This window comes from Rhipicephalus microplus, chromosome 8 (genome assembly GCF_043290135.1).
Source record: "Rhipicephalus microplus isolate Deutch F79 chromosome 8, USDA_Rmic, whole genome shotgun sequence".
NCBI lineage: Eukaryota > Metazoa > Arthropoda > Arachnida > Ixodida > Ixodidae > Rhipicephalus > Rhipicephalus microplus.
In genome coordinates, this window is record NC_134707.1 from 123,783,892 (window position 1) to 123,809,623 (window position 25,732).

Below are 25,732 nucleotides of genomic sequence, written 5' to 3' on the forward strand. Positions count from 1 at the left end.
TCTTAAACGGCAAAAGCTCTGATTAGGTTGATGTGACATTAGGAGTTCCACAGGGTTCAGATTTAGGGCCACTTTTATTTTTAGTTTACATAAGTGATATTTCAGCAGGTATTTCATCACATACTAGATTGTTTGCAGACGATTGTGTCGTGTATAGTCAAGTAAAAAATGACAGAGATCTTACCCAACTGCAAACTGATTTGGAACGTGTTCAAGATTGGTGCTCTACGTGGAAAATGAACCTAAATAATAAAAAGTGTGTTCATGTCTTTTTTACAAAGAAGCGGAAACCTATGGAAACAGAGTATACTTTAAACAATGAACGTCTAAAAAGAGCAGATAGTTACAAATACCTAGGAGTAGTCTTGTCATCCGAATGCTCGTGGAATGCGCATGTAGATGATGTGGTTTGTAAAGCTGGAAAGGCGCTAAACTTTATCCAACGTAACTTAAAATCTTCGGAACTGAACTTAAAAAAGACAACCTATTTAACATGCATACGACCTATACTGGAATACGCTTGTGCCGTATGGGATCCTTCGCAAGCCACATTGATCGATAAAATTGAAAAATCCAAAACCGGGCGGCAAGGTTCGTCTTGGGCCGGTAGAGAGGGGAAAGCTGCACTCAGATGAAAAATGAGCTTGGGTGGGAACTGCTTTTCTCGCGTCGGCAGAAGCTGCGACTGAAGTTCTTTTTTCATATATATAATGATAAAACGGGAAATAAAGAAAAATATTTTAAGGAACCTCATTACCGTTCATCTAGAACTGACCATGTTTTTAAAATAAGAGAATTACGCATCCAGACGAACCTGTTCATGAATTCATTTTTTGTTAGAACTGTTAAAGATTGGAATGGATTGTCTGCCATGCAAGTGTGCTGTAAGAACGAAGAATTGGTTATGTCGTTTCTGTAACCCCATGTCCGCGAATTCATTTTTTGTTAGAACTGTTAAAGAGTGGAATGAATTGTCTGCCATGCAAGTGTGCAGTAAGAATGAAGAATGGTTTATGTCGTTTCTGTAACCCCCCTGCTGTAATGTCTTTGGGCAATGCGGGGTAACCTTTGAATAAAGAATAAAGAAATAAGGCACTTCTTCGTTGAAATCTTTTTGTCTCCCTTTTTCTTATATATTCAATAGCTTCGTCCCCTTCTAGCGTAGCACCTTGAGCTGTAGTTATAAACCTCTGCTCTGGGCTTGTTTCTTTTCTTAGGGAGCTTAGATGGTTCCAAAATTTTGCAGCTGCCTTTCTGTCTTTTTTATGTACTTCTGCCAACCACTGAGCCCCCTGTTTGCTAATATTTTCGTTCATCAGAAGGGATGCTTTCCTTCTACAACTTAGAAAGACATCCCATTTTCTTTCAACGTCATCTGTGGGTTCACCCCGCTGCTTAGCATGTCTGCGTTTCCTAGAGGCTTCCTTACGTTTTGCTATGGATCTTTTAACTTCCTCATCCCACCAACTCTTGGGCTTGTGTCTTCTTTTCCGGGGTGACTTGTCACGTGCCTTAGTAAGCTCTAGCTCAAACAGTTTAATTATATTTGTGTATGTCCACACTGTTTTATTGTCCTCAGTGATTACTTTCTCAATTTGTTTAGTAGCAATCTCTAATTGCCTTTCTGAATGAAAATTTTTTTGTGGTTGCTCATCTTTTCTCCTTCCCACTTTTGCTGCTCTTCCAAAACTTAGCTTGATACGTTTTTGATCACTTCCCAGACTTCTGGAGCCAATTTCATCTATGTGCATTCCCCTGAGCTTATCATACAAGCTATGTGACAGCAGTGCGTAATCTACTGTTGACTGCAGCCTTCCTACCTTCCATCCCTTCCCACTTCTCAGTACTGTTGCAAATAATCAAATCATGCTTTTCACACATATCCATGATCATTTTGCCTGTTGAGTCAGTATACACATCTATATCTTCTATGTGCGCATTCATATCTCCTAGTATATTTATCTCGCACTCTCCTGTCAGCTAAAGGACGCCATCTGGTGTCCTTTAGCTGACCTGTGTGTTACGCAATGAACGTAAGAAATACTAACGATGCACATGTCGTTTCCATAGTTTTTGGCATCCATTCTCGTACATAACAAAATGGGCGAACTCCTCCGCTTGCTGCAGGCCTTCGTTATCAGTAAAATAACATATACAACGCCAACCTACACTTTCTTAAATCAGAATCCGATCAGACTGACATCCTTTCACGCAAAATGTATAAGTTCAATTTAGGGGTGCCTATACGGACCTCCACGGAAGGACTTACGCGTACCGGCACCTTCAACACCCTTGCTGTACTCGGAGAAGCCCATATTGCATCTCATTATAACAGACTTTCTAACACCGCGACGGGCCGACACATTCTACAAACCCTTGCTGTCACTCCGGCACCCATCACCAAGGTCAAGTACACCATTCCACACCACATACACCAGAGTCTATACACTCCCCCACTTCCAAAAAACATACCCTGAGCACCAGAAACAGCGCAGGAGGCAGCATGCGAAGGCTCTCAAAAACAATCATTCTCCTCCAATGATGTGCTCTATGTTGACGCCGCTGATCACGGAAACAGCCATCATTATGCAATATCGGTAATCAACTCTCACGGGCTGGTCGCTGCGGCCGCCTTTAGTTCTTCCGTTATAATCAGTGACTCCGAAACAGCTATATATAAACTTCGGAGCGGGCAGGGTTTTTAAGCCAGCCCTTTTCCTACTTTTGCATCATCCCCTTGATCGACTTGTAGCACTAATCCGGACTCCCGCGCATGCGGGCTTTGCCGGAAACGAGGCGGCTTACGCGATGCGAGTGCCTGAGAATTCATAGTCTGGGCACACGTATCCGATGTGTCACAACTCGCTACGGAGGAAGCGCCGTTTACAGCGTGAGATCGCCTTATTTCATTCTATGAAATTTGTGCCCACTACTGATTAGAACGCTTAACCTTCCCGCCACTTACGCGCAAATCTTCACGCAAGTGCGAAATTCTGTAGTGACAGCTGCAGACTCGCACTTTTCTTTCGCCTTATCTCCTACACCACTTTCATCCGTCTTGTTAGCCTTCCCCCTATTATATATTCTGTGCCTCTTCCACAGCAGACTTGAACCACATCTTGTGGCGCTGCCCTAAGCACCCTATTTCCCCTTTCGTGAAACGCCTAATATCTAGTGAGGACCAGTGGGAGGCTCCCTTGCACAGCTCGAGGCAAAACACTCTGGAGACCATCCTGGAGTGAGCTGAAAGGGTAGAGGAGGACTACTTCAAGTAGTTCGTCCCCACCACACTCTTTCCTTTTGCGCATTTCCCTTGAACAAGGGATAAATGAAGTTGTTCATTCATAACAAAATGGGCTTTTTTAAATGCTCAGCAGCTGCAGTGGCCACTGCAACGCGAGAAAAACCTATATGTAAAATGCGCGAAACCGTATTTAAAGCTACTCAATGTTTGCTCGCGTGACTTGGTGGGGAAAAACTGGTATGCCTATGCACGCCCAGCCTATTAGAATGTATACTCATAAATGAGCTGAGCTCTCTGCAACACTATTCCTTATTGTGCGCGATTCTGCCATAGCAATGTGGAACATGCGCCAAAATCTAAACGCTAGGCAGTCTTTGTATATATATGTAGCTTACAAATGCAGCCAACACGTGGCGAGGATTGAGGACATTCGTTACACTGACTTCGAACAGATCGAGTGGGCACTCGAATGCTTTAAAGACGCCGACTGGCGTGCTGAAGAGATGAACTGGACAAGCCTACCGGCACCTTTCAGAAAGCCGAGGACGGAGGCTCCTCCGAGGTGACCGAACACATCGTGCAGAGTCAGGTGTATGGCATCAGCGATCATAAAATGGTCGAAGTGCACCCAGGAAAGAACGACGCGCTGGAAGTGCTGCTCTCTTGGACGTAGCCTGAGGCTCACATGACATACGGAAACGGCAAGCGCGTGCAGTAGTTCATAATATGCCGCTTACTACGACCCTCCTGCAACTTTGGTAAAAATGGCCCTGCAACACTTCACTGAATTATAAGGAAATAGTCGGTCTATTGGTGCATCACGCTTCACGAATCACATGTCACAAAACGTCTTTCAAATCGGTGAAGTACCAGCAAAGTCGCAGCCACTTGTACCAGCGAGCACATTGATAGCTACGCAGGGAGGAGGTCGACAAGGGGTCAAGAATATGCGTGCATTTGTCAATTCGCGTCATTAACCTCGGCATATTTTTTTGTTCATAAGGTTTGCCTGCAGTATGATGACGTCCACGCGTGCTGGCAGGTGGTTGTGACGATGCTCAACTCAGCCAACGGCCGAGGACTTTCGTAGATGGCGTAATTTGTGTCAGAAGAGGAAGTTATCTTCAGCTGTCTTTCAGAATTAACTAAATTGGAGGCTCCGTTCGGCGCTATATTATTTGGCTCCCACGTTCTTGTGAGTCTCGACTATTGATTGGCAACGTTTTCTGCCAGCGCTCAAAAAGTGAAGAGTGTTTCAGAGATCCTTCGAGCTTTCACTGACCTGCTCTGCCTTTTGTTTCAGCTTCAGCCATAGAGATTCAAGCGAGAAAGAACTGCATCAAGCTACACTCGCAGTCCGAGAACCAGGACCAAGTGACGGTGGCAGACATTCTCGAAGGTAATCGTGACCCTCTCCCTGCCAGCGGCAATCACGAAGTCACCTTCATATTCGCAAGCAAGTGGGCCACATGTCGACCCGGCGGGACCTTAGACTGGAAGATATTCCTGGCGGCTCACGTAGGCAGCAACGCTAGGCTCAAGTCCAAGATATCTAACGTTGTACAGGTGACTACAAGCCTCCACAACGACCACAGTTGCCACTACTACCACGGTGACTACAATGGCGACGGAGGCAACAATGACAGAGGCAGCCACACGTGGTCTATCGCAACTGTGGGTGTGGTTCCTGATGAGTGGTATCGTAGTGGTGATAATGATTGCTGCTGTGTTTGTGGTGTGTTTTTTCATCGGACGCGAGAAACCACGTCGTTTACGATTTCCTGGTCTGCCGATGACGCACTGGCCAACCTTCGTCTTTCCCTGTCACTTATTCACAAATATTTGAGATTCATTCAGATAGATTTCACGGCATGAAAACGAAAAAAAAAGTGTGCCTTTCTGACCCTGCCTGCTTCTTCGAGTGAGTGCACCCGCAGTCAAAATAATGTTGCCGCCAGATGGTGTTATTGCTGTTCTTGTTTAATACCACTATTCCTGGTCAGTCTTACAACCACCTGTTTACGTTAGTAATATATATCTAGTCTCTCAGTAGAACATTGGTGAAAAAGGGAAGTGGCACGCAATAATATTCTGTCATCTAGCGGCAAAGTTACTCGCCTGCAGACCCGGACGTCGCGCGATTAAATCCCAGCTACGGCGGCTGCATTTTCTATGTAGGCGAAAATGCTGCAGGCCCATATGCTCCATTTTGGGTGCCCGTTAAAGAAGCTCAGGTTCTCCAAATTTTCGGAGCCCTTCACTATGACGTTCCTCATAATCATATGGTAGTTCAGAGATTTTAAACCTTACATATCAATCATTCAATCAGCAATATTGTAGCAGTTCAGTGCAGGTACGCATGTACCAGAAATACATTATGCAAATTATAGAAAGATGTGCTGTGAGCTTTTGGGCATATTTTACGACTTATTCTGAAAAGCTTGCATGGGTCGGCCGAAATGAAACGCACAGGCCGGGCTTCTAGCCTGGAATATTTTACGGCGTAGAGTGGAAATGGAGGGGGCACATGTTGAAGGCCTTGAACATCTAAAAAATGCGATGGATTTCTTAGCGAACATCGGCGACTTTGAGCGTATCTATCTATCTATCTATCTATCTATCTATCTATCTATCTATCTATCTATCTATCTATCTATCTATCTATCTATCTATCTATCTATCTATCTATCTATCTATCTATCTATCTATCTATCTATCTATCTATCTATCTATCTATCTATCTATCTATCTATCTATCTATCTATCTATCTATCTATCTATCTATCTATCTATCTATCTATCTATCTATCTATCTATCTATCTATCTATCTATCTATCTATCTATCTATCTATCTATCTATCTATCTATCTATCTATCTATCTAGCTAGCTAGCTAGCTGCTTACGTTTGGGTGCTCTCATGATCACCCCCTTAACTTGGCGTGAACTGAAATTGGCAAGGTAGGGTAAGATAGTTTGACGAATATGACTCGCTGGTCAAAAACTCCCAAGCATTTCCCCGAGGGTGAATATGGTTAAGTGCGAATGCACGGGGTGATGCTATGAGGGGGAGTAAAGTTGAAATCCGTTTGCACTCGCCAGTGAGTCAACGTAAATTCCCCCGTGTGATCACATTGCGATTCCCAGGAATAATTAGACCCTCCCAAGAAATCTTGGTGAGTTTACGCGTATATGTGAGAGTAAATTCGCACTATAATGATGTTTATGCCCGCGGCCCACTTCGCCCGTTTGCTCTGGGCATCACGGGCCCTTCGCCGCGCTGCCTTGTCTTCAACCGGCGCGACATCTTCATCGACGCGTGCAATGCTCGCATTCGATTGCGTTGTACTCGTTGTTGGAGGTATCGCAGTCGAGGTTGATGCCTGCGATGAATCCATACCTATGACGACTTGCCGAACTCGAGATACGCGCGCGCAGCCACAGAGCGGAGGGCGGAGCGCGCGCAATCACGTGGTGTGTGACGTCGCTGCGCCGTTCCTACAGACACTCCTCTCCACTCCTCACGCCGTCGCTAGGGGAGATGAGGAGGCGCACCGTGGACGGCGCAATCAGGGTCGCTCATAAAGTGCATTCGCACTAAAAACAATAATAATGTCACATTCCCGTCACGTACGTCCTCCAACACTTCTCACCAGACAGTAGTATATACCCACAGACGAGTATGTTCCACTGATGTGCATGTACCACATGTGATTGACACTTGGTAGCTATCAAGGAACGACGAGAAGACACATGGGCAATTTTAACGCGTGAGCGTTAAGAAATACCTGACATCAGTAGCGTCAACCTCACGAATGCAAAGAATGTCGGGTTCCCAGCTGGAATATAACCCAAGCATTCTGCGTCACAATGAAGCATTCTACCACAGAACTACCCCAGGCCTCGGAACCGCTTTCAAATAGACGCTAATCTTCGTGAAACGTCAATAGTGGTTGCAGGGCTGCCTATCCAGTTTTATAAACATTACATATGTACTCCTCGATACAGCCGTCACGTCGGGTTAACGTCAATGGTGGTTAGGTGCCATGCACTAAAGTGGATTTATGTAGAGTGTCTAGAGCCACCATCCTCGCGATCATGAGCGCTTCATATCAGCTTCTGGTGTTGCTAATACACGTGTTCCTGTTGGGATTGTTGCGCAAGTGCAAACAACTTGTTATATAAACATCTGCAACTCTTCAACATATGTCTGTGCGTGCGACATTTGTGCATATATTTAGCGTAATTTCGGGACGTGTCGCTCAATGAAAAAAATGGCGACACGCTCACCTTTCCTCTGTATGCTTTGCATAATGTCGATTCCCAAGGTACATGGGATCTGCCAAACTTTTTTCATTATTTGTTCTCACTGAAACACCCAACTCTATCTAAATTTTGGGGAACGGGGAGGCGTGTACATCATGCAACCCCCTCTCCGACTAGAGACGTGGTACCGGGGCGCGAATTCGGTCCATCAGCTACAAGTGCAGCATTTTTATTTTCCGGCAGTGGGATAGACGGTGAAGGACAGAACTTCGCAACCTAACTACACGCGCATTTAAAGAGTTACAGAGAAAAATAGCCATCGCAACCAGGAAGTTTATATCTGAGCATCACACTACATCACTCAGAATTGTATGGTGTTCTTACGTGCCTTTTCGTCTGCGAGTGATGTTTTGCGTTACGTCACAATAGTATAGATTTTTCTCCAACTAGCACATATCGCAACTCTTTATCTGTGCAAGCTTCATGACAGATGCATGCTAGACATCAATATAGGAAGAAATGCCACCAATCTATGAAGATGTGGAGGCTTGTGGTAAAAAAACCAACACTAAGCCCCCCACTACGCCAATCTTCCCGCATATCATATCTTGGTAAGTTATAGCTTGTAAAACCCCAGAATTCATCATTTAAGCTGCGCTCAGTTTGCCTTCTCGCATGCGGTGCCTTTCGTAAACAGCAGGCATCCAATATCGCGGAGGCTTAATATTAAGCTTCGCTGCTGCAAAGGCGACCGCATTTATGACAAGAGACAACGTTTAAAGAACCTCTAAACTACACGGAGTTCAAAGGCAAGACAGCGGTTTCTATATTGGCATTGTTCATAAACTGTGGCGCCACCTAGCGGAATTGAGGGGCGTCCTCTCATGGATGATCAGTAGCCAGACGCTTCCAAAGATCCCTTGTTCGGCGGTGCTTGCAGCAGTGTTAACGCGTTAGCAAGAAACGAACACAATCCACTTTGTATCTTTCGTGACTCAGTGAATATACCGGACTGTTCGTGACACGATAAATCTGATTAGTTCTTGCGAGACGCGAAGTTTTCGTGAAAATACGTAACAACTCACACTTTCGATCATAGCCCGCAGGGAACACTTATCAGCTTCGCGACATTTTGTGCAGACACTTTCAATAGTTAAATGTTATCGTCTGACAATTCCAGTTAAAACTTGCCTTCTTTTACGTTCGTCCATGCTTTTGTAGTGCATGAAACTCATAACATTCATTGTACGTGGAAAGTAGCGCAGACTCACGATTTGTGTTTCAAAAACCTTGGGCTACGCTGCACCGCTTCTTTTTTACGTTCATTGATCGATGGCAGCACACTGCAAGTGATTCACTTCTTGCCGGGTATCTGAGCGAAATAATCTCCGCAGTATCTACAACGGGCCCACAGATAAACGAAGCGAGTCACGCCGTCTGAGTGTTGTGCGTGGTGAATGACACGTTGTTGTTGCTATCTAAGTCATTGGGCGGAGATAATTATTCCGATTACTTTCAGCCGTGATGTTCCGAAAAATCGTATTGACTCCGACGATTTTTTACTGAACGTAGATGGTTGTCGACGCACTGAGAGTGACAGCGGCGATGAACGATCAGCTACTAGTTCCCAAGCAGGGAGTTGCACTTCACGTCCCGTCGTGCGTTAATGTTTTTTCGTGCTTTTTCATGTGTTTCTTCACGTTTTTTTCATTTATTGTATAATACCGTTCGGCGAACCCAAAATAAAAGCATAGTTTTTCTTGTGTATTGCATGTAACCGAATTACAGTGGGTATTACAAAGAGCCGCATGCCGCCAACAGGCTCGAGCTCGACCAGCGAAGGGAAATATAGCAATGAAATATGCAGTTACGACTGCACTCCACGCTAACTCTTCCTGCACTTCACCGGTGCCGTCCAAACCATGTTGTTGTTCGACAAATTTTTGCAATTTTGACGTTGCGAAAAGCATACACGTCTCAATATCCTTGTTTGGATCGCGCTGATAGAACCTCCTACATCCGAGTTCAGTGAATTGTGCAATTTTAGTCGGATCATGGCGGTAACAAAAGCTCTACTTAATGGTAATTTAAACGCTTTTGTTCTGTTGAAGAAGCAGCTGCATGATGCTTACAGTGCAAGTAATGACAACGACATAATATGTTTGCAAACCATAGCTCCGTTTAACATTCTGTCCTGTGCAGCTGCGACGGCGCGCTACTCGCTAGTGACGTAGCACTGCGACAAATGCGCCAGACAGTCTCGGCACTAATGATCTCGGAGTACCATTCACTTGATACGTGATTTCTAGTTCGCGTAGTTTTCAGTACAACGCACAAGATTACGCAAAGCATCGTTGATACACGGTCGATGATCTGACACTACGACTTTTTGCACTCCGGCAAGAAATGAGGTAGCTAACATTCAGCAGTTCCTATCGGTTGGCAAAGTACTTTGGTTCGATATACATTCATTTGACGATCAAAAGTTCATTCGGTGAGAGCGGCACGGGGAGTACGACTGTGCGTCTTATCTTTCTTTATGCGAGCTCACTGGTTGATCATCCTTCCGCAGCCATCTTGGATTGCATGGCGCGCCACCTATAAGCCGTGGACATTGCTAATAGCTTTCACTGCCCCTTTAACAAGCGCTATCTGCAGGTTCTGAAAACTTGGCGGTAGTTTCAGTTTCAAGGAACATTCACGCTCGTAGCTCTTGCCGAGCTTCCTAAGATCTCGTTAAACGAAGTACGGTAATAAGGATGTTCGAATGTATCAGGTTTCATGAGGCTTTGCAATAAATAAATTCAATATCTCTAAAAAATCTTGTTTTGTTTATCCTTTGTTTTCGTTTCTTATTTTCTAAATGCAATTAAATAAAGCGATGTGTGAGAAGTGATTGACTTGAGTTCGTAGCGCTTGCTTCCACTCCTTCTCGTCACCCACTCGGCGATATTACCAGTACATCGCACTCAGTTATCTCGACTGGTTCGTATGCCAAGTGTGCAAAAGATAAGACAGAAAGTTGTTTCGTGCAGAGAATGGAGGCCGAAGTGAGCTACGCCGAGCATGTTAATCATGCATTCGATGAAGAATGGGGAACACGTGTTTTCCTCAGCTTTGCGGTTTGTTATCCGCGGATTTCCTATTGCGCAAATGTTTTGCAGGTTCATTAATGACAACGAGTGAGCACAAGAATGTGGGTCCATTATGTGGGTATAGGTATTGATTTTGCACGAGTATATGAATAAATCGAGTTTTAGGCAAGCCTGACTGGAGTGTCAGAAGTGCTGTGTCACTAGACTAATTGGTCAGAAGAGCAGCCTACCCACTGTCGACGAAATTCATTTAAGGAAAGGCTTGAATTCGTGTTCACTGAGCTATGAGGTTTTACCACTTTTACATCTGACATGTAGTTTAAATGATGTGAATCAATCATAGGCTTGTTACCGTTCATGAAATTTATGTAGCCGTGGAGTAAAACCTTGTGGGTATTTACATATATTACTTTCACTCAGATTGATGTTATGGGCTGAATACAATTGAAAACTGTTACCGGAAATGTCACTGGAGCCCGCGTTTCGACAGTAAACTTTTCTTCGTTATGGCAACGCTGTGTTCCTGACTAGGACAAGTCAGCTTGCCGAAACATTGTTTCTAGCGATGTTCTAAGAAATTCTGATTACTCCAAGTCCCTCCGTATCTGTGAACTTCAGTTTCCTTTCATACTAAAGATCTGTGATAAGACAATTCACGCCGTCATAGCAATAGTGATTGAGTGAAGTACGATGCCTCTCATTCATGATTGTTGATAATTTTTGCAAAGTTCCCGATATGCTGCGTCTAAAGTTTTCACATTATTTCTATATTCATTAACTTTATAGATTGACAATTTCACACACCGTGTAGGTGTGTGGTTTTACGCAGAACGTGCAATGAAAAAAGTTTATTTTTTTGCGTCAAGTTTTGTCTTACTGAGGAATCTGTCAGCTTAACTTCCATAGCTTCAGAACAGACGTACAAATATAAATGGTGAATATGTACAAATAACCGCAAAACCCAAGCGGACAGTGGACCTGAAAGAGGACGTGAATACATTCCGCTGGTGTCTGAAGGGGCAAAGGCAAGCTTTCGCACCAACCCTGCTCCTCTTGGTCATCAATGACGTTATAAAAAAAATAGCCCGAATCTACTTGTTACACTGTAAATGTCGTCGAAAGATGATAGTCTCGCCTTTGGAGAGAGTGAACAAAACGTTTATTTGATGTTCTGCGCAGGAAAATTGGTGAATGGTATTCTGAAGTCGCTGCGTTAATGCCTTGAGCGTGTAGCGGAGGTGAACAAGCGCATCCAGGCACGTTAGGAACGAGCGCCATCTGGCAGTTATCTTCGAAAACGAAGGCGTGCGTGACCGCGGAGAAAGATGTGCGCCAGTCTCAGAGGTAATAAGGTGAAGAATTCAAAGCGATTAGAAAGTGCCACCACCGTGTCGTCGTAGCAAAGCGTTGGAAACACCTTCTTGAGCATCGCGTTGCACTGTCAGCGCAGCCCGATAAATGCTACAGTCCTTAGGGTTACTTGTGGTTGCCTCTTCTAGTATTAAGGCAGACATACAAAATATAGACATGTTGTTATGGCGCTTCAGATATGCGCAATATTTGCTTTTTTAATTGACAATCACACAACTATGAACGCTAAACCTTGAGCAATATTGGTGGGCACTGCGAATGGGGTTGGCCTTTGGTGCCGTTTTAGGTATCGTTATGGCGGACAGACAGACAGACAGACAGACAGACAGACAGACAGACAGACAGACAGGCAGACAGACAGACAGACAGACAGACGGATGGATGGACGGACGGTCAGGCAGGCAGGCCAAAATTTTTCCGTCGAAGGTCTCCAAGAAAAACTATCATCGTTAAAAATGTTTTGTTCTTGATTCATTTCTAGTTGGGAGCCCGGCAACCACTAGTTAGCTCATCCTGTCTCAATAACTATCCACCGTCAAGCCACACGTTTCGCTATTTGAGACTACCTCCTCTAAACACGTCTGAACATTGGAGGTGGCTGCTAGTAATACCCAACCACACGCGCTCAGAAATCTGTGCTGCTTTCCACAACTCGCCAAGCCCTAACGCCGCGCTATCAAAACGTACATAGTATCTGCGGTATAGTTCATCTAGAACGGGACAAAGAAGAATACACATAACACGTACACAGTGCTAACGTTCAACAATGGAGCTTATTGCGAGAAATATAAGACGGCACGTAACAAACCACGTGCTCTAACCGGAAATCGTGTATCTAAAGCAAATTATCCGACACTCAAATATTCTACTTGTTTTGAATATTATTGATACAGATGGCTGGCTGATACACGTGTCACCAAACTTAGCAATGAATCTCGCTTCTATAATGCGCCTTGTTATTTCGTCAACCTATACTACGTAACTCGGCGCACTTCAAGCGAGGGATAGTTAAGATGTGCCTTACTAACATTTTGAAGAAGTCCTTCTAGCATTCTTTTGTTTTAGGCATGAGAGAGCAAACAAAACGTTTAGTGGACCCGGGGTATCCACAACACGTACTGACCACAGGTTTTTACCATTACTTTCTCTTGTACGAAGGCAAACCATTGTGTGCATGCTGGACCCCATCCTCCATTACACGCCCGACTCATCTGAGTACAACGCAATTTCTGATGTTTCCAGACGCGCCGAAGATTGCAGACAAGTGGCCCGTTCACTGACAACCGAAGTCCAAGGCCACAAAAAGGTAAGGCCCCACGCCAACCACTTTCTCGCAACTTTCACGACTGGTGCCCTCATTTGAATCTGGATTCCATCGGCTATTCCCGACCTTCCGTCGAAATTACTGACCAGAAACCCAGGCCCTACAACACTTTAACCCATACGTCACCAGACAATTATGATAATAAGCCTTTGACACCATCTGATCACTTACGTCGTCGTGGTGGAAAATTGTACATGTGAGTCGCCTCAAGCCTTATTATGGCCCCCTAATACCGACTACGCCTTAAGTTGCCAGGATGTCTACGCTCTTCACCGGGGGATAATGTAGTGAACATTGTCAGATGAAGACGAAGCAGCCAGGAAGGCATGTCACACCGTTGGTGCTATACATGCTCGCCCCAGCTTGTGCTTGCTTGTATTCCGGCCTGTTGACGTTGATTGGCCTTCCAGTATGTTAGTACGTGTATGAATCACGTGATATTATCTTCAGTTAACCTTGCGCGAAAAAGTGTTGTGTGAAATAAATTGTTAAAGATATTTTTGCGTTCTTTCTTTTATTGTCAGTCAGGAAAGCAGCGGGCTATCGAAGCTATATTGTGCGTCGTCGCAGTTTGCTTTAGATGACGTACACATAAAGCAATAGCAAGAGCTTTACCAGTTGTATCCTCGCATGAGCTGTTTAGGCATCTACTTTTTATAATGCAGCATAATGTAGGCATGAATCTAAACAAAATCATGTGAAATGAAATTGCCCCAGACATTACTTCAACTTTCTTCATGACTTCGCAGGTTTTTTCATTGGTGTTATTCGCCCTCTCTGATAGCAAGGGTCTTTCCCGATTCATCTAAAGAATTTCGGTTCCCCTTTATGAGGCCAATATTTGCATGAATGGCGCACTTCCTGACCGTGTCGTGGCATGCTTTTATGCTGACTATGAAAAACGTCACCCATACGTCTGGCCGATATCACACTTAGGTGAAAAAGTCCGCATTAAACTTCCCGATACGTTCGCCTTATCAGTGCCTCCTGTATTTTTTCTGTACCTGCCACGTGAGCGCCGCGGTGACTGTCGAGCCCTTTCCCATTACTCTCTTGATGTGGCACCTAGGCGGCGCTGCGTCATTATCTTTGACAATGCAGACGATGCTCTCCGCTGCTTGCGCGCCGGCCTTTGATGCTTCTTTGTCGTCTGCTAAAAAGAAGCGCGAACGTTGTTCGGAGTTGTTGCCATGATATTAAAAAAAGTATTATTCATGTGTAAATAAGAATAAAAGTGAAATAAATTGTCGGTAGGAGTCTTACTGGAGTAAATATTTGCGTGGCCGTCACTCTGCAGACGACAAGTTCCACTCGTTATTTGGTCGCAGAGGCAGTTGTATAGGTCTCTCTGTTTGCCTAAATGGGGATGTCCTCCTGCCTTTTCATTAGTCACTATGCACTGCTGTTGTGTTCCGTTCTGCACTTCAAACCAACGAAAGAAAGAAATCCGAGTGTCCTTTCACGAAATTCCAGCGAACACTGAGCTACGTGAACGATGGCTACAAGTCATCGCAAGAAAGAACTGGGTGCCGAATTCTACCTGAAATTACTCGGCCGTGTGCGCCCTACATTTTGTGGAAGCTGACTTTCGTGAAAATACTGAGAGGCGTAGGGTGATGCCCGATGCGGTGCCTAGTGTTTCCTCATTATCCGTCGTACATGAAGAAGGAGCCACCTATGGAGAGAAACTGCAGCAGCATACAGAAGAGAAAGCATGACTCTTCGACGAACACGTTGGCAAGTCGGCCAAGTCAAAAAATCACTTCGTGCCCTGCAACGGCGCCAGAACTTTGCGCGGACACGCCTAACGAAGTCACTGGAGACCGTGGCTGGCAACAGCGAGAAAGTGTTTCTTCAAGCGGCATCCAAGACTTGCGTTTTGAGACAGCGGCCAAGTCCGCAAACACTCTTGAGCCACGAGATGCGCAGCCAGCGGAAGAGGGTGCAGGCGTGCGTGCCTTGACGGCAGTTGGTGTTCAAGCCGACAGTAGAAGCACTGCATCCGCCTTCTTGCAGCGAAAAAAAATTGGCGCGCGAAGGAAAAAGAATGGAAGCAGCGTAATGAAAGACTGCAGGCAACAGTCCATGCTTACAAAAAAGAGCTGCAACAATTGAAGGAAGAGTGTAACATGGGCAAATTTCTTCAAGTCGCCATGGACTCAAATCAAAACAGCACTAAAGCAAGATTTATTAAGGATCAAGTTCTACATTACAAGGCGAAGAAACCGAAGTGGTGTGAAACCACTATACGACAGTGTATAATTTTGCAGAACCTCTCAACAACTTTGTCAAGATGGTTGATTGGGCGAGTTGGTGATACATGATTGTTCGAAATAAGAGCGCACTATTCAGACGTGAACAGAAAGACAGGGACAAGTGCTTTTTACCAACTGAAAATTTATTCAGAAAACTATTGAATATATATACGGACAGATGAAACAGTATCATGACACATACCATAAGACCAAATCACTGACGAAAATGACAGTACCAATAAAAGATCTATGTACGTCAGCCCCCCCCCCCCCCTTCCTACCAACGCCTACTGTGCTTTCGAGTGATTACTTATCTCCTATGGCATATGCTACTGTCTGAAAATGCTAGTTCCTTATCGGACAGAGCTATCGATGATTTGCTGACACAAGTCAGGTGTTCACGCGCTATGTATGCTGCCTCAGGTATAAGCCTTGTGCGCTCATTTTTATGTTTGTATAATACGACTATGTTATCAAACTGTACTTCACAGCCACATCTAGTGATATGCTGGGCCAGATGTTCGCAGCGGCAATGATGATTTTCTGGTCCAGCATGTCACTAGATGTGGCTGTGGACGTGATGCTTTTGGACCGCGCGCCTTTTCATAAGCCTCTGAAGACGTGCTTCCTGAAGAATGTGGATGTAATTGTTCGTTTGCCAGTACTGCTGTGTGACCGTTGTGACCAAACTTGTATGCAGAAACTTGTATGCAGAAACTTGCACGCAGAAAGTTTATCAAGCCGCTGTTCACAAACTAGATCAAGGTGTAAATGTGAGGACTAAATGTTTGTCTCTTGAGCTGGTCTGTGGGGACTAACTGTTAGATACTTACTCAATTTTGACCAACGTTACTGTTTGGACTTCGCTGACAAAAAAGACCTGTGGCTAAGCTTTATCAAAAGAAGCTGCTCTCGCAGAAGTTTTTGAAACTTTGAAGCTTGCCCGACACGCGCACCTTCAATGTTGGACTGACGCAAATAAGCGGTTTCAGTTCATCCGTGGCGCAATTATGTAAAAGTTCCAAATCCGGACAAAGGCGGTCTCTTCCATTGAGTCGCACGCGATTGGCCCATACAAGCTGTGACGAATGCTGTGACGTTATGAGTGACGTGAACTGGAGTGTCACGTGACTCTTTTTTTTCGGTTTTCGGAGAAAGGCGATGGAACGGTCGGAGAGACTGTCCGAAAGCAACCGGATGGATTGAAATGGCTGCAAGGTGGCCTGGATTGAATTGAAATGGAAAAAATGCGCGACTTTTCGGCACCGGGGCACTTAGACAACATGGCGTTTCCCACTGACACGGTACTTCGCCTTGCCTGTGCGGTAGCTTTAACCGAGAGAGGCGACGACGCGAGGTAAAAGATGCATTTGAAGAGTTCAGCGAAGAAGAGTTCCGGCAATGTTTTCGTCTGTCCAAACGAACAGTGCGTAGCTTGTGCCACGAACTTGATCCTATCATCGGATGCCAGCGAGCCAGTGGCCTTTCCACAGAGAGAAAGGTGTTGTGCGCGCTGCGATTTTTCGCCACCGGTAGCTTCCAGAAGAGCATTGGTCGCGAGGAACACATCGGCATGTCTCAGCCGGCGGTGAGCAACACCATCCACGAGGTGACGGAGGCGATCATTACCATGGCTGCTAGAAAAAGGGTGGCGGTTTTCCTACTGACAACAGCTGCTAAGGATGAGGCAAAGGTGGAGTTTGTGCTACGCGGTTGCATCCCAGGGGTGCTGGCGTGTGCCGATGGCACGTTGGTCGCCATTCGCAAGCCAGAGGGATTCAGACTGGCCGACACGGCGAGCTTCATGTCCAGAAGGGGCTATTATGTCCTAACGTCATGATCGTAAGTACTGTTGGGATCGTTTATTACTCGCCCTTCGGAGCAATTGTTCAGTTGTGACGCCAAAGCTGGAAAAAGTAATAATGCAACGAATGAAAAAGAACCTGCAGGGAATTGGGTGCGAGCTAGATGGTGGCTCGCAAGGCCTCGGTAATAATAAGTGGCAAGTGTTTTGTGCGTGAACCAGTTGCCGTTTTTGCACTGGCATGCATACGCAATTGAATTGTGCATTTTAGAGGTAATCGGTAATATGGGCAGCAGACGTAGCAGAAGTATATACACAACAGGGAAGTATTTCCAACACGAAAGTGCTTACAATCACAATTGGACGAGCTGGCTTTGGTATTTACGAGTGTTCTTTCCCAAGAGCAACCCGTAGCTTTTCACTTATCGATCATTCAGTGGAAGTCGTAGTTATGTGTACAGCAGAGGTGGGGTCGTTGCCCCCACACTCCCCCCTCCTCAGTGTGCTACACCCTGTGTTTCCTTCTAAGTGAAGCTCCTTGTACCAATGACTGTACTAGTACGCATTGTTTCCTGCATATGCGTAGAAAAAAGGGATTTATTCTGAGTATAAATGCAGTACTATTTTATATCGCTCCTCATCGCAGATGTGCAAAGCATGGCTGTGCATAATTGTCATAGACCCATGATTCCCAGATTCGTGCCACGACTCCTGGGTGTGGGAACACAACCCACTGCGTGCACGCCTAGCTGCACATCTGCAGCCTGGCGAATATCTGCTTGGTAAGTATTAATGTGTACTATCTGGGCAGAGCACTCAGCTTTTATGCTTACATTGCAGGAGACGCAGGCTATCCCCTCAAGCCATGGCTCCTAATTCCAGTCCTTTGCAGTCAACCGTGCAACACTTCCGAAGGCCGATACAACAAGGAGCACGCATCCATGCACAATGTTGTGTAAAGGTGTATCGCCGTGTTGAAAAGCAAGTTCTGCTGCTTGCAGCACTTTCGAACGATGCTCTACAACCCCGATCGGGCAGCGCAAATCATCTATGCTTGCTTTGCTCTCCACAACATTGCGTTGCATGCAGGCGACTGGACCTTGGACGAGTATGTCGTAGACATGCCACCAGCTGAGGATGACGATGGAGAGCCAAGGGGGAGCCATATGCTCACACCACGCAACGTGCTGCTCAGAGACGGCAGCAGTGCTGTCTTGGACCTTTTTTGAAGTACACAGGAACGGTGAGTTTTCATGTTTTCATATCCCACACATAATTTATTTACACTGATTCTAGTGCATCTAGACATGAAAGGGCTGTGTTTGCCACATTTGAATACACAGAGTACTTACTTGTGCTTCAATATGAAGCAAGGTGGCAATGTCAAAATGCTGCATTTTCTTTAAGTGGCACATGAAATATGCAACAGAAACACCCTTTTCCATAATAGCGATCACAGTCACAACAGACTAGATTGGAGCAAGCATATATGAGCGGCACTCTGTGCTGAATGTTGCTATCACAAAATTGTGCGAACAATGCAGCAACGTCTCAAAATTCTTTTCACCAGAACGCATAAAAATCGAGATTCCATTAGTAACATGTTGTATGAACACATGATACATAAGTCCATATCTTGTCATAGTGACTGACTACAAGCATTCAATTGTGCACGCCAGAGGCTTGACGAGCAATTGTGCTTGTCAAGTTGTGCTGTTTTTTTTGCTCATTGTCCTAAACATTGTGTGAATGTTAAAATAACATTTATTTGAATTCACGACTGCAGTCATGCTGCAATGCTAAAAAATATGCAAATCAAGACGGCAAACAACAGGCGAGTTGTTTTGATAACATACAGCATGAATAATTCCCTCAGCCATCTCGCGGCTCCCAAGCCATACCACGTTCGAAATTTATTCCCGCAAAGAGTCGTTTGCAACGAAAACTAGATGAAATCAATCGCTGGCATGTTGCTGTGATGACCATTTTCCTCTGTAAAACTGTGCGAGATGACCACTTACTAGCTTAGCGCTCCCAAACAAGATGCGAGATGACCACTTACTAGCTTAGCGCTCCCAAACAAGATTCGGAATGTAGTTGTTGCATCTTAGCCTCATTGTGCTGAAATGAAAATATCACAGTGAACTGCAAAACAGTGTGATGCAAAAAGATATCACATTACTACACTATGTGGTAATGCTGAATAAAAATCACAGTGAGCTAGAAAACACAGTGGGACAATACAAATATCAAAGAAACATTAACAGAAAATGTCAACTATACACTCTTGGTCTCCGTGTGAATGACTGGACACTTTTGAAATGTGGGTAAAAAACACTGCCACTAGAACTGCTCGAACATACATTGAGAAATGCATATATCGAACATAAAAAATGCTGCACTCCTTATACAAAGTAAATGCTAACCTAAATCTAGTAATATGTACTAAATGCAAACAAAAAACGAATAAAATAGAACACGAACAGCAACACGTAAACATATCAAAAACACTAAACCAATTATGAATGATAAAAAGTTGAAAACATGGCGAAAAACAAACTAAACTATGTGTATGTCTCCAGAAGCGTATAAAATTGAACATGAACAGCAGCACCTAAACACATTGAAACCGACAAATCTATAATGAATGATGACAAGAAAAAACATTGAACACATGACAAAAAACTAAACTAAACTACGTATCCCTTTCTCACAGAAAGCCCTCAGCCATGGCCAGTGCCCTCCTGCACCGCTGCCGCTTTCTCCTGTGCCGCTGCCACACGCCGTTCTGCAGGAGCGATGCGGGTGGTTGATTTTTTCATCTCCCGCAGCACCTGCGATGAATCATCATGGTGTAAATGTTTAAGTGAGCTGCCGGTAAACCCTTAACCATCTCGTGGCTGGAAGCTGCTGCTGCTGCCAAGAATTGCAACGGGCACAACAACTTCCCCTCAGTTGAAGATCAACTGGCCTGATGGCATCCTTTGAAAGTGGGAAGCTTTGTGTACAAGCTATGCCCTCCTCGTGTGGACCTACAAACATTTGTTGAAACTGCTCTTTATTAATGTCCTCAAATGCATCTCTCACCATGAAAGAGCCCCAGGGCTAACTAACCTTTTGCCCGGCAGTTTATCATTGCAGATACCCGATACCATGCCCTCAATACAATGCATGGTTCTTGTTTACAGGCCAAGTTGGTTTCAGTCATCATAATAGAACATGGGGAATGCTTATGCCCCTTATGTAAAATGTAAACAAAGGGTCTACTCACCTTGAGCACCTTGTCGCCCTGCTCAAGGTTCCAGTCCTGCACTCAATAAAGCACTAAGTTCTCAGATGCTTGCGTGTTACTGTGTCACTGCCATCTACAGCCGCTTCAGTGGCCTCCACATCCATTTCCACTGCAGCAGTGGGAACATTCGCCTGCTGGAAAGTGTAGTAAGCATGATCTTTCAGAAAGTGGGTATTCGTTACTCTAGCTATTTTGCAACCTTAAGTACTAAACATCTGCGGAAATGTTCTGCAGCTATTCAGTGGTCATTGATGTCATGTATTACCATTTTAGTGCATGCACTTGCCCGCAGTCATTGCGTGTTTTATGATAAATTAATACCCCTTGTACTGCAAGGGCTGCAAACTGAGATTTTAGTTAAACCTACCAACTTTTGATTACTTTCTCGTGCGCTTTATTCCCGTTTAACAAGGTTCCGCTAAAGGCACCCCTTCAGATATCAAACTCTGTCATGGTACCGCTCAGGAACCCGTGATACTGCGGCGGCAGAGTGCTTACCTGTTGATAGGTGAGACCAAAAACGCCACTGAAGCGTGTCATCCCAGTCAACTGTAGAACCTGGCCGCGGAAGCCAGGCAGCCAACCCCATACAGTGCCCCTGAAAATATACACTAATGTCACAGAACATATTGCCCGTGTCATTCGACGGTCACTTACGTTTGTGCGTCTCTGATGGCGGCGGTGTCACGGCGGGCCTCGCGCACCGGCCTGCGCCACCAAGCCTGCCATTCCTGCGCAAGCACTTCATGGTTCAGCGCGTCGCTGAGCTCTTGCCACAGCCGCCACCGGTCGGTGATGGTGACGCCGTGCCGCAGCTCGATGGCATTCGCCACGAGCTGGGGATGTTCGTCCATAAAGGCGAGCACCAGCGCGCGCTGAGCCTCGGATAACGCCCATGAGCCGCTGCTGCTGTTGACTACTGGTACAGTTGACCTCCGCCACGATTGCGCTCGACTGAGCCAACAACTTCGAAAGTTGCGCTGTTTAGGTTTGTATAGTGGAGGAGATATGAAAACAGTAACTGCTTGAAACGGGGTTGTGTTTAGCGCCACCACGTACCGTCCCGCTAAATTTAGCTTTATTTCATAACAATAACAAGAAAAATACGGTTATATTGTGCTATATTCCTTAATAAACGTTTAAAAACTTGTGCCAACACAATTTGATGATGATCAATAGTAGTTAAACATTTTTCAACACGTTACAAACACTTTTTACTTTGCTATACGGTCCCCAAGTCCACATCAAAATGATGACGCGAGGCTTCATTTCGCTCATTGGCTGTTCACTTCCTCTCGTCCTCGCGACCGCTGCGGACCGCCCATTTTTTGACGTCACCGACAGACCGCCTCCGTCCGGATTTGGAATTTTTACATAATTGCGCCACCGGTTGCTGTTTTTTACTTGTTCTGGCATGTTTTTCTTTACATTTGTCTTTTCTTTTGTGTATATAAAATTGCTATATATCGTTTCATTACTTCAACCTCTGAATTTCATTTATATTTTGATCGGGATTGATCTCTATGTTATAGCAGAGCAATCCCTTCGAGCGCTTACATTCAATGTATAGGACACCTTTAGGTTGCTTTTTTTTTCGTAATACGATATCATAAACAAATAGGCAAATTCAGAAGAACAGAATACGACTGAAAGAAATTGCATAAAATTAGAAAAAAGCGAGTGGTTGTGCGCCATTCAACCATAGCAATCAAGCAAACAAAGACAGCGCGAGAGGGTTATAACCTGACGCCACCACGCGGTCATTCTAAGAAACAGACCATTAATCGTGGAGCAATGGGAACTTGCGTCACGCAAAGGCACAGAAAAGATACAGGAGGCGTTGGCCCTATAGATATATCTATTGATTTATTTATTCAGAATACCTTACAGGCCTACCAGAGCATTGTATAAGGGAAGTATCAGAAGAATAGATACGTGGAATTGCACAACTTACAAAAAACAATAACATAAAACAATTGTCAACGATTATACAATGCCTAATAGCGACGAAGATGAAAAAGAAAAAATATGAAGAAGAAAAATACTACGGCAATGAAAAGCAAATTATTATTTATGCGAGATATTGACGTGAAAGAAAATATAAAAAAGTAAACGCAAGTTGTAAAGAAACAATTATTAAAAAGTATTGCTCAAGAATACACAAATAATTAAATGGTGTATTAGCATTTAAGCCTTCCGAAAATTCTTAAAATATAGAAAGAAATAAAAAAATATAGGAAGAACCCAGAACACTAGAAATAATTAAGCGCGCAGGTGCAGAACGTAATATGAATAAGCCGAGAAGTTAAATTATTCAATATAATATGACTATAACATGGTTGAGCATATTTTCACAGAAACAAAAAATAGTCATGTTTGACAAAAACATACCTGCGAGACGATGCAGTAAGTGAACTGTTGTCAGTGTTGTTATCATTATACGAGAAATATACACTGGGCCGTCTGTGTAGGTATGCACCAAATGTTTAAGAAAACTGAATGTCTACTTGCCTTGTTTTCTACTGAATTAGGGGAATGCTGGAGCACACATGACCCGAAACGCTATTACCCATACTTGAAGCTTTATCTGACACGTGCGGTACCTATGGAAGCGGAATGTTTTGCAAAAGAGATACGCTAGAACTCATGTGGAGGAGGATTGCTTTTCATTTGTTAGAAAGAAGAGAGAGAAGGAAAATAAGAGCAGTAGGGGTTACAACCTGATGCACGTGGCGTCAGGTCGAAGGCGGTTGACGAACTTCGTTGGAAGCTAAAAACCAGAGGCATCTTCTTTCATTTAGAATGACTGCCAGTTGGGCATGTTGGTATAAGTTCATAATAATAGAAGCACTAAGATGTACAAACACTCAGAAAGGACACAGCACGAGCGCTTAATAGCGACTGAGAAATTTTTATTTTGTAACGAACACTTGTATATGCATAACACACATATACATAATCTCAAACCACCCTTTTTATTATCAACAACGTGAAATACTGAAAAAACTAGTCCCATAATCAACGCCATCTATTATGGTACTTAATTTTGGGGTGTCTTCGTGATACACTACGTGTCCAATTTCTTTGCGTACCATGCTTATTCACTATTCTATAGCAATAGGCCTACTTTGCAGCTTTGATTTATTGTTCACCGTCCGCTTGCCTCCTCGGCAACTAACTGATTATCTAGCTGACTGGGCAGCCTGGGCTTGGCATAGTGTGAAGGGGAACAAAAACCGAAGAAAGGGGGAGATTTTCTTAGCACCATCAAACTCTTCCCCCCCCCCCCCCTCTCGCTAATTTTTCTCTTTTGCAAGATGCATAAACATTTGTACTGCAAAAATAAACGTGCAGTTGTACCGAGTGGGCGCCGGTACTGTTTAGTTTTTCTCGAATCCGTTGCTCCGCGTTTTCTACTATGATTATCTGCGATTATGGCACAGACTATTCACGCATGCACGAAGAACTAACTGTTATGATATCCCCTGGTGGCGATGTTTCACGTTCAGTTTTACCGCGCTCACGATGTATCACTCACTGCTATATATTAAACAAACATCCCTTGCATTACTTACGAAAAGAAATGTTATTGTTTACTTACTTGGGCGTACAATGCTTCTATCGATTCTTTAGTGCAGCGAAACCTTAAGACGTGTGATTGAAATAGCAGTACTTTGTTTTTTCAATTATCTGCAATATTTGATAGAAGCGAAATGACCAGCATGAGAGTGCTGAGTGTGCGCCTCTTCTTTCTTTTGAGAGTGGAGATTTCTGAGCTGCAGGTGGAGCGATAGAAGGTGCTCGAAAGAGGATAATCAAACACGAACATGGAGGCGTGATGTTGAGTTGACAAAAACATACAGCGACACTCACGCTGACCTTGCTGCACTGCTGGAATGCTGACTGAGTGACGGGGCTGATAAGTAGTTCGTCCGCAGTCTTTCTTTGTAAACCGCCGCAAATGCAACGTGTGTTTTTCACGCCATTCGACTTTTTGTGGTTGTTTTTCTGAACAAGGTTGTTGCGTGCTCCGCACTGTATTCGTGTCATGGCCGCCACCGTGCGAGCTTGCAGCAAACGCGTGTTCTCGAGAAGCTCGGGTCATACTGCTCAGCGCTCCAGGTAAATGTTGCTATACTTACTCAATTTTGACCGATTGAGGCTGTCCTTGAACATTTTCGCATAAACACTCGTCATTTGAGAGTAAATCGTGCAGATCTGATGAATAAAATTGTATGGGCGTTCAAGTATGTTTGCTGTAACTTAGCTGCCGAACCTTTGCTCTAAGACAACAACAACTGAGTATCTTTCCCCACCTCACCCGGTGAAAACTGCTGGACTCTAAATAAAGTTTATTCAATCATTCTCCTCTGTAGAGACACCGTCCGACTTACTGTAAACTTTTCGAAAGTTTAGAGTTGTTTTTTTGCGGAAAGCGCTATAATAATGAAATCTCATGGTGTGCTTAAACGTGACACCGATAAAAAGTTGCCATGTGTCATATACTTACAAGGCACAACTCAACAGGCTACTTCGTAGGCCACTATAAAATTGGAGGGATCGGGCACACCGTTGCAAAGCGTTGTGGTTAAATCAGTATTTCTAGCAGAATCGTAGTTCGGACTGGAAGTTGTTACTGTGCGTTACCGCAGCTTAGACGTACAGATTTGATTTTTTTAAAGTATTGGGAAAACTAGCGTGCCTGACGTTTTTCGGTAACGGTAACCTTAACACATTACCTTTCATTGCAGATAAGGCAGGGCGGTAAGTGTTCCTTTTTTTTTGTTCGTGAAGCCAGACATGTATTGATTTAGGTTTTTTTATATAACACTCTTTAGATGATTGACGACACCTTGTTAAACAAAGGAAACGCGAGGAACTCGGCTGTCACTTGCATATAAAATTTAAAAGACCATGGCCATTTCATTTTAGGGTGCTCATTACGGCTACTAAAAGCCCGTGGTTGCATATATTTTTTTGAAAACTAGGGAAACCGCATACGAAACATTCGTTATAAGCAAGCTGGACTATGCAAGCTATCGTCATTTCAATTGCCTTCCAAACATAGTTATTCACTTCTCT

The 25,732-nt window shown here is 44.3% G+C and overlaps 2 protein-coding genes and 2 long non-coding RNA genes across 13 annotated transcripts in view; 2 read left to right on the plus strand and 2 right to left on the minus strand.

Moving 5' to 3' along the window:
- The window catches only part of LOC142769375 (uncharacterized), a 59,698-nt gene extending 36,505 nt beyond the window's left edge, over window positions 1–23,193 (minus strand). The window contains exon 1 of the long non-coding RNA XR_012885806.1: window positions 23,042–23,193. This is a non-coding gene — a long non-coding RNA (uncharacterized LOC142769375). The remainder of the gene's footprint in view (window positions 1–23,041) is intronic.
- Window positions 16,453–20,697, plus strand: LOC142769373 (uncharacterized). 6 transcript variants are annotated; one of them, XR_012885804.1, is made up of 5 exons: window positions 16,457–17,396; window positions 18,039–18,140; window positions 18,199–18,339; window positions 18,448–18,601; window positions 20,075–20,697. It is a non-coding gene; the product is annotated as an uncharacterized LOC142769373 (long non-coding RNA). The 6 variants fall into 6 exon arrangements; XR_012885803.1 differs by having other exon boundaries at window positions 16,458–17,396; window positions 18,054–18,140; XR_012885801.1 differs by having other exon boundaries at window positions 16,453–17,396; window positions 18,039–18,339.
- On the minus strand, window positions 18,607–21,700 carry LOC142769372 (uncharacterized). Its single transcript, XM_075872560.1, has 4 exons — window positions 21,308–21,700; window positions 21,149–21,248; window positions 20,630–20,784; window positions 18,607–20,192 (listed from the first exon to the last, which is right to left on the minus strand). Exons 1-3 carry the CDS (start codon window positions 21,502–21,504, stop codon window positions 20,683–20,685), a joined length of 399 nt encoding a protein of 132 aa, XP_075728675.1. The 5' UTR covers window positions 21,505–21,700; the 3' UTR covers window positions 18,607–20,192; window positions 20,630–20,682.
- Window positions 23,194–24,618: 1,425 nt separating the features above from the next.
- The window catches only part of LOC119164566 (juvenile hormone acid O-methyltransferase), a 162,962-nt gene continuing 161,848 nt past the window's right edge, over window positions 24,619–25,732 (plus strand). For 4 of the 5 annotated variants that reach the window (XM_075872568.1, XM_075872570.1, XM_075872569.1 and 1 more), the window contains exon 1: window positions 24,619–24,772. In XM_075872568.1, coding sequence (XP_075728683.1) covers window positions 24,699–24,772 — 74 coding nt within the window. In that variant the 5' untranslated portion in view covers window positions 24,619–24,698. The remainder of the gene's footprint in view (window positions 24,773–25,732) is intronic. The other variant, XM_037416788.2, reaches the window with a different exon arrangement.